The sequence below is a fragment of the Exophiala aquamarina genome (genome assembly GCF_000709125.1).
Source record: "Exophiala aquamarina CBS 119918 chromosome Unknown aczIA-supercont1.81, whole genome shotgun sequence".
Lineage (NCBI taxonomy): Eukaryota > Fungi > Ascomycota > Eurotiomycetes > Chaetothyriales > Herpotrichiellaceae > Exophiala > Exophiala aquamarina.
In genome coordinates, this window is record NW_013550507.1 from 1 (window position 1) to 8,734 (window position 8,734).

Genomic DNA, 8,734 nt, shown 5'->3' on the forward strand with positions numbered 1-8,734 from the left:
TGAATCAATCTAAGGGATGCCAGAGATGTGGACATGAAGCCCACCGCGGACTTGACGACCGTCTGTGCCGGGTTCTTGAAAAGCCACACGTAGGTCAGTTGCGATGAGACATTCCCTTGAGTAGTAGAGGAAGAGCAACCTACGCTGTTTGCTGTGTCCTTGTAGGGGAAACGGGCAAAGGATGGCTTGATAGCATATACACCACAAAACGCGGCGGGGATCCGCACGGAACCGCCTTGCTCAGTGCATCAGTAAACCGAGACAGATCTGTCGAGTAGGAGACAGTACCGATATCCGTGCCGATACCAAGACAGCTTCCTCCGAGAGCAAGAAGAGAGGCTTCTCCTGGAGGTGAGCACTTGTTAGCATATTTTCAGCAAGGGAGCGCTAGTAGTCATACCACCAGAGGAGCCACCACAAGAGAGCGCTTGGTGGACGGGGTTCATTGTGTATCCGTTAATGTTGTTGTGAGTTTCACCGAGCTAAGATGTCAGAATGTGCCTACTGCACGGTATTGGAGGCTTCAGAATAGACATGGTTCGCGGACCAGTGTGATATTTGGCATACATACCAGAAGAGTCTGTGGAAGACTTGTCTAGACCAACCCCAATTAGCCATAGATAGGGCGCATGTCGAAGGATAGATTACCTTGCAGTATAGTACCGCTCCGAGCTTCAACAAATCCTGGACGACAACGCTTTCCCTCTTTTTATACTCAGGGCTCCCCGCGTCGCCTTCAACTGTATTTATCCAACCGACGTATCCCATGGTCGTTTCGACACCTCTGACATAGAATTGGTCCTTGAGACTGATTGGGACCCCATGAAGAGGCCCAAGGACGGTTCCAGTGCACTCTTGATGGCGATCAAGCTCCTGGGCCCTCCGAATTGCTTGGTCAAAGAAAATTTCGTGGAGACATTTATTCTAGTCCATTAATGAGTCTCAAGACCGATGACATTGAGACTGCTCGTGGCCCTTAGTACTCACAATCTGATGTGCCACTGCTGCTCGGTGGCAGAATGCAAGGGTTATCTCCATCACTGTCAGGGCGCGCTGTTTTATTCTTTCTGCCAGCTCCAGAGCAGAAAGTGCTGTGATCGCTGCAGCTGCCTCATCGAGGAAGCTCATAATGAAATCTCCAGTAATATCACGTCTGCTGCGTGCCTGTTCTAGCTCCGAATCCGACAGGAGCCATTCAGGACGAATTTGGTCTGATGTCTCTGCAATCTTCTGAGCGGCCAGCGTCTTCCAGTCCGTGTCACGTTGGTGGGTTGGCATTGTTTCCTATCCAACAAGCAAGATCCCAATGAGTGAGCATGGGAAGCTCTGTCCAGAGCAGCTGTCTATCCCCTTTGAAAGCAAAAACGATGCTTCGCATCCACTGAGAGCATAAGATTGTACGCGGTGATCGAGGCGGTGCCATATTAAGGGGGGTTAATGTCTTCGCTAGTCCAAGACTAGAACAGTAGAGGTTGCCTGGTAGTGAATCGTGATAGATCCAGTGGCGCAGGGTGTACCTTGGTTCGCAAGACGGCGCGGCCTGGGGGGTGTGAAGCGTGCGCTCCGACTGGTCACAAAAGTTCGAAGACACCGCTAGATCGGGCAACCTGCATTGCCCGACTTCCTCCTTGGCGTCTGGCTCGCACACCGCATTCATAGGCGACAACCAATCCTCCGAGCCTGCTCTTGGTCGGCGCCGGGAGGTCAATGGGGACATTCCTTCATACATTGGGCATCAACGGCCCCTGCGCTCTCACCACGACCCTTTGCCCGACCTAAGTTCATCCTCCGCATCCTAAGCGGCCAACCGTCCTCTGTTCGGTGCTGTGCGTGGGGACTGTTTCAGAGGTTGCCTCGTCCAATTCTGGTCGATGATCTCGCCTCGGCGACAAGGTTCGAACTGAGAAGGCGGCTGACCAGCCCCGGCCAAGGATGCCCTCCGGGGTTTGATGTCCGCCAGTCGGCGTGCATCATCCCTGCCTGTACACACGAGAGTTGGACGTGATTCACCTAGACCTCCAGGCAGACCATCACCCCGCGAGTTTTGAACTCACCGGCCGGTGATGTCGAAATGTGACCCGAGTCGAGAGGACCAACCAAGAGGACGCAGTGGTGTGCTGCACTCGTCCCTGAGCGGCGATTGGTGGAGGGCGCGGGCGCTTGGGCCGGCCTCACCCGTTGCTGGAGAAGGAATTTCGCTCTCAATCCCTCTCCGGGCAATGTCGACTTCCTATCCAGGTGAAAACCCACTCGACCCTTAGACCACGATAAAGGTACAGGTTGCAACCATCGCCCGACCCAGGGGAGGTCAGACATGATTATACTTGGGGAAAGGCGGGGTCTAGCTGGGAGAGGAGGGAAGTGATACGGTCAGATTCAGCCATCGCCCGCGGTTGCCAACTGGCGCGCGAGTTTAATTTTGAGTCAGTGTGGAGGCGGTTCCGAGGGTAGATTCCGCCGGGGAGGCTGTCAAAAGCCGGTATCTCGAAGGGTGATAGGCCGGCTGACTATTACATCAAGAGCAGCAGAAAATAAGAGTACCAGTTATGCTCTATGGACCTGGGAGATGAAGGAAACCTAAAGGTAGGGGTTATCATCACCAAAAATCCATATCGATAATGTCCTTTTCCGGACCTTCCGAACGCCTCCATCGCTTGCGTGATACAACCACCAAAGTTTCAAGATCAACTGACTGCGCGCTGAAGTTACTGGTGGGCTGTAGATAGGTCGTCAGAACAAGTCGGCCAGGCATAGCCCCTGGCGTTCTGTTGCAGACAATATCTATCAGACGGACGAAGACATTTTTGACAACCTGCCCGCTTGACCTAGTCAATACCGAGGCACTCATGATACTTGCTCGTTTTGATAGGCTCCGGCGAGCTGTATCGCTAGACTCGTAAATAAAATTACTTCTCCCTCCCTTCAAGAGTCCTTGATGCCAACACCTTCGTAGCATCTCGCCCTCTCGGCTTACGTTACATTCTCGGCTGAGCGCTGGTTACCACTCTCGGCTTGTTCTTCATCTCTGTAGGATTGCGACAACTCTCCCCGCAAACCCTGGTCGTCACTCCCCGCATGTTCTCGGCTTGCCATCAACTTTCCAGCTAGACTCCGATTGACTCTCTGCGCCGTCTCTCTATCTTGCTCAGCTCGCACAACCCGTTTGTCAGAGCGCGCCAAGGGAGAACATGGTTTGGTGGAATAGGCCCTCGGGTTGCAAGTTAATGACCTACCCTCCATCGGCCATGCTGAGAACCCCCTCCCCCCCGGCCCCAAAACCAACCCCGGGGAGCAAAATTCCAAGAAAAGGCTTCGAGGGACGCCACGCACACTTTCTGTCCCTCCCCTCCTCAAATGTTGTGAGAGGACCATCGAGGCGAGCACGGGCCTGCCGGGGCGTCGCGATAGATGAAGAGAGATCCGTTCGATCCCCTCTGGAGTAGCGTAGAAGGGCACCAACATTCCACCGTTGCCATCATTACCAGCTTCCCACCCTTGGCCTTCAGAACAGCATGCCACACGTCGGGGTGCCCTCGTCGTCCGGGAACAGGCAGGTCATCGTAGGGGGTCCATCCTCCACCGGGCGAACTTTCACCGCATCGTCGACTGAGATCGCTGTGGGGAGTTTTAACGGCGACGCGGATTCTCATCCCCTTCAGGTCATGGCACTTGTGCAGGTGAGGTCCAGCGTGACTGTGATGGCGTCGTTCGCCAATTCGTGGCGGTGGCGCATTCCTGATCCACACATTCGTCAATGAGAAAAACGGCGTGCCCGTATGCCTCTCTGACCCGGACAGAGGACGAGATCGTGCTCCACTCGGGACACGGGATGGCTCACCCTCCCGCCTGAACCAACTGCGGTTGCGGGCCGTCGTCCATGGGTCGACAGGTGTGCCCTTCCTTGTTGATAATGTCGTGAATTGTGCCTATTATCTCGTTCATGCGGTTCAGACGTGCGACCTCTGTCTGTGCAGCTTGCAGTTGGGACTGTTGGTCTGCACGCTCATGCTCCATCTCTTGCTGTCGTTGTGTAAGCTCGTCGCTCAGACGCGTGATCTCTGTCTGTGCAGCGTGCAGTTCGGTCTGTTGACGTGCGTGCACGTTCTCCATCTCTGCCTTGCTCTGTCTTTCTTCCGCCAGTTGTTGTTCCAGGCGTTTCACTTTTGCCTCCACACTCTCGAAGGCCACGGTCGCATCCCTCAGGCTAGTTTTGAGCACCTCGATCTCCGGACTATTGATCTGCGGCCTCGCCTCGGCGTTCACGCTGCTGGAATTTCCCTCGGGGACAAGCACGCTATCCCCGCTCCTTCCGCCACACGGTCCTTTGTTCGACGGTCCGGGCTCGGGATCTTGGGAGGTTCGCTGTCGCTTTCGCCCCTTTGGCGGGATTGCTAGGCGCGGCACGATCAGAGGTTCACTTGTCGCAGAAGAGGTACCGTTGTCTTCCGCCGTGCCATCCTGGCCCATATCGAGGGCCTGACGACGGCACAGGCACGCCTTCTTAGATTTAGATCGACGACAACACTCACATACTGGTGGAGCCCGCGATGCTGCCATTGTGCTCGATATCCATCCAACCTGGTGCGTGTTGCTCAGAATTATGATGGTTGGCGAGACAACAACCGGGTGCATCCGTGAACGACGCGACTGCGGCCCGCCAAGAGCAACCAACCGTGGGGCACGCGTCGACGCGTCAAGAGTCACATGACCTCATCACGAGAGGCTCAATCCTAAATCGGTCTAGATCGTGACGCAGGGGCCGGAACACGAGGGGACTGGCCAGATCAGTTGCCCCGTGGTTTGGAACGTCAAACACTCACCTGAGAGCCTCGTACAGTAGGCTCCCTAGGGTTCGTCATCATCACCGGTGTTGGGTCCATACTGGCGCGGTCCAAGCCCGAGCCTAGACCAGTCAGCATTTGAAGGGGAAGAACATGGCCTCGTGGTGAAGATGTTAATCGCGGTTATCCACGATAAGTGTCGCAGGATAGGCATGATCTTGGCAAGCCATGGGGAACAAACTGTATTAGTAATCCAGCTATGGACTTCATATATATATGCGGGAGGGTGTACCCACACCTCAGACAAAAAAATAAATGAGAAAAATAACACTGCTGCTTACATCCAAGATCACCTGACCTTTCATCGCTTTAGCACGAACAGTGCGACAAATAAGATATCACGAATATTGTGCAGTGCACCGATCTTCGACGCGGATTGAACTGGTAAAGGAGATATATGGCTACTTTGTAAGCCTCTATGCCGGCAAGAGAAGAGTTAGGATGGCCTTTGGGGTCTATGAGGCATGGCTTCGCAGGAGTGTGTTTTCGGCCTTCACAAAAGCCGTAACCCCATTGATCATTATGCTAGCTCGTTTGGGGCACGGTGACAACTTTGCAGAGCCCATCGATTTTTCTCCAGTCAATTCACGAATGGAATCGAAACCATATCGAATTTCTACTTGAGTACAGAGGCCAACCTCTCGCATCCCTGGGAGGTGTTACACTGGAGATCGACCAAGGTACGGGGGAATAAGTAGTATATTAACCATCTTATCCCATTGTGACGAGGCAGCAGCACTTTCCTTGGCTGCTGCTATTCAAATGAGCTGCCCGCTCGAAAAAAGTGTCGGTGAGGAATCGCACCTTAAACTAACGTTGAGGAGGGAAGATATTCGGAGTCAAGGTCGAGCGGACATACCGGTCAATGAATGATGGATATTGTAATATGTGCCACCTCTAATGTGGAAAAATGTCGTCATCCTGGGGTCCATCCTAGGCCATGCGCCTCAATGCCTCGTCACGATCAAATGAACTGGATATGACGTAGCGGCGACGGTCACGTTATAAGGCGACCTCTCATCAAACTAGCCGGCCGGTCGTTGAGTAATTCCAGGGAGGGCTTGTGCACTTTGCAGTTCGGAAACGGCGCCAGGTGAAGGTTGAGGAGTTCTTCTCGTCGAGGATTTCACTGAATAGCATGTCGATAGATGTCCACTCAAAATAGCCGTCTCTGGAAACGCAATCAATCGTGGTCCATAGTCGAGAGCGCGGATCGAAGCCTGTTCCGGGGCCTCGGACGGAATCCGTGTGTGCTGGAAGAAAAAGCTCGAGGAAATCGCACGCTTCGACGAGTGGCCTGCTGTCTTGCTCAGGACTCAATATCCAACCAATAACTAGATGGCGTGGCGTGTCGAGAGATTGCCTAACATCTTGAGCAGCTTCGCTCGGCTGAACTTATCGAGACTTTCCTGTATTCGGCAAATTTCCCGGGTCCGTGTGTTCTAGCGTTGGAGATCTGCCTAACTTCGTTGGGAAAGCTGCCTTGCCGACGAAAGTCCGCACACTCCTATTTCAACGTGCCGATCGCCCACCTCAGCCATCGCTCACATAACGGTAGACCGTCAATGATCCCTCTATCAAAACTGGTGGGAATTCTTTTCCTGGGTATTTTTGGCGTTCGCCGAGCCTGGAGAGGTTGCATCCCCTAGCATTCCCGCCGAGGATAGAATTGCACGCCTGCGGTTGGGGTGCCTCCTAAAGTCGGACGGGTCTGGCTGGCCCTCTTTCCACCCCTCCCTCCTGCGATCTTCACCGTCCAGATCACCCGCCCCGGGACGCGCCTTGCGCCGTTGGCGGCTCGAGGATGACTAGCTACAACACCCTTCCTGCCCAGGACCCTGGCACCTTCCCAAGACCCTCCCCCGGCGTAGCCACCGAGACTACTCGCCCCCCCACGCCCGACGAACACCTCAACATCAAGGTCACGGACGGAAATAACGAAGTGTGTTTTAAGATCAAGAGAAGTACCAAACTAGAGAAATTGATGAAGGCGTTTTGTGAACGACAGAGCAAAGACCCCCGAAGCGCAAGATTTTTATTTGAAGGACAGAAGGTTCGCGCGACCGATACTCCAAACGAGGTGAGTTGTTCTTTGCTCCCCGACCGCCTTGCACACGACGGGTGCGGAAGCAGGACTGATCAAGTACGTAGCTCGAAATGGCGGACGGTGACGTCATCGAGGTGCATCAAGAACAGATCGGGGGTTCTACGGGGGTACACGTTTTCGATGGAGCGGGGAGGGGCCCACCGGCGCCACGAGACACGGGTCGCTGAGTGATCGTGCCCGCCTCGAGACAGCCAGAACGGAGTTTGGGTGGGAGGACAGGAGATCTTCTCGCCGTGTTGACCACGTCGGGGAGTGGGTTGGGTCCCATGCTCGGGTCTTTCGGACGACAGATCGCTATGGGGAATGTCCTAGCCGTCGATCTACTCTAGCTGTATCAAAATTGGGGGCCAGCCATGGGCAACGCCCCATGTCGTTGTTTGCGCTGTATGTGTACGTGGCCCCTTCGCTTTATCTAGTCCGTTGCAATAAAAAGGGACGGACGGATCGCCTTCAGTTCAACAGGCCCTCTCGCCTCTCGGCCAATCTTCATGAGAAGATGTGCACGCACAGGCCAAATAGTAGCGACATGGGTGAAATGGCCATCGGCAGCCTGCTCAAACATGCGATAGAGTGACACTGGTCCATCTGTTCCGATGTCACACATCATCAAACTCTCAATGTGTCCGAACCTTCCACTCGAGGTGGACCATGACACGAATGTACACCCAACACCAATCCCCCGGCGATGCACTCGACCGTTGTCGTACATTCATCATTAACATTCGACCCTCGGAATCTTCCTCTATCGTTTTGTCCTTCACTTGAATCACCCTTGCGAGCGTCCGGGTGGCTGCGCTGGAGCGTCGTTGCTAATACTCCTGGACTCAGGCCTTTGTCAGCGCTTCCCTGAAATACTCCCACTCCGGGCTGCGCCGTTGTTCCGATTCCGCGGGTCCCTAGCGATCCGTAGTGGTCTGAGACTCTATCGTGGCAAGGAGGGCGGCCGGTGAAGCGGAGAACAGAGAACAACGTCGAGGAGGACATAGTACCTTTCCTTCCGCCGGTGCCATTGGGACGATGTGCCGGGGCCAGCGAATCTTTTTCTGCTTGGGGGTTTCTCGTCAGCGGCAATGCGCCGTCGGACGGGGATCGAGGAGGGTAGAAGGATCGTCTGGAGGGATACAAATCACACGACAGGGTAGGCGGAGGATATACGGCTTGTCGACGTAATCGTTTTACGCGCGATGGGTTTCGAAGGCGCAACCCTGGACCACCGATCGATTATCCAGTGCTTATTTGTGTTGCCGTAGTGATCGCTTGCCCAGCGACATAATTGGCCACGCCCCATGCCCGTAGCGGGATCAAAGAGGCATGGCTGGTCGTAGCAACACGAATACGTGGACGCAATCTGTCGTCCCTCCATTGCGTGCGGCCCCTCTCGCACCTCACGGACACTTACCAACCCCGGCCAGCCCATTCGAGCCTGGAAACGACCTCCAATATGCCCGGCAGTACAGGAACAATGTCTACCCACCCCACGAGCGCATTCCGTCCCCAGCCGCACGAGTGTCGGACCGCATGCCTGGCACTCCCCACTCGGTCGGCCCGAGAGAATGCCCGAGGGGCCCATCAGGCAACAAGACAGATCTCGGCGGATCTCCTGCCTGCAACACCTCGACCCAAGAGCAACGGGCACATGGACACCGTCGTGTCTGGCGTCAGGGCCTACATCTGCAGCAAATTGTGAGCGCCAAAGCCATGCATGAGCTGGGAAGGAGGCACTCTGGCCGGCACGATGTTGTAGTACCCCTACTCATACCGTCCTGCTTCGTTCATATTTCTACCG

General features: G+C 54.9%; 3 protein-coding genes across 3 annotated transcripts; 1 reads left to right on the forward strand and 2 right to left on the reverse strand.

Moving 5' to 3' along the window:
* Nucleotides 1-746: 746 nt before the first annotated feature.
* A1O9_13133 (uncharacterized protein) lies at nt 747-1,278 on the reverse strand (the record flags this gene model as incomplete). The annotated part of the gene is made up of 2 exons (XM_013397949.1): nt 747-924; nt 950-1,278. The coding sequence occupies 2 exons, from the start codon at nt 1,276-1,278 to the stop codon at nt 747-749; spliced, it is 507 nt and encodes a 168-aa protein (XP_013253403.1).
* Nucleotides 1,279-3,834: 2,556 nt separating this feature from the next.
* Nucleotides 3,835-4,467, reverse strand: A1O9_13134 (uncharacterized protein; the record flags this gene model as incomplete). Its single annotated transcript, XM_013397950.1, has 1 exon — nt 3,835-4,467. The coding sequence occupies one exon, from the start codon at nt 4,465-4,467 to the stop codon at nt 3,835-3,837; it is 633 nt and encodes a 210-aa protein (XP_013253404.1).
* Nucleotides 4,468-6,645: 2,178 nt separating this feature from the next.
* Nucleotides 6,646-6,921, forward strand: A1O9_13135 (uncharacterized protein; the record flags this gene model as incomplete). The annotated part of the gene is made up of 1 exon (XM_013397951.1): nt 6,646-6,921. A coding segment is annotated over one exon (276 nt), but the record flags the coding sequence as incomplete, so codon positions are not given.
* Nucleotides 6,922-8,734: the final 1,813 nt, after the last annotated feature.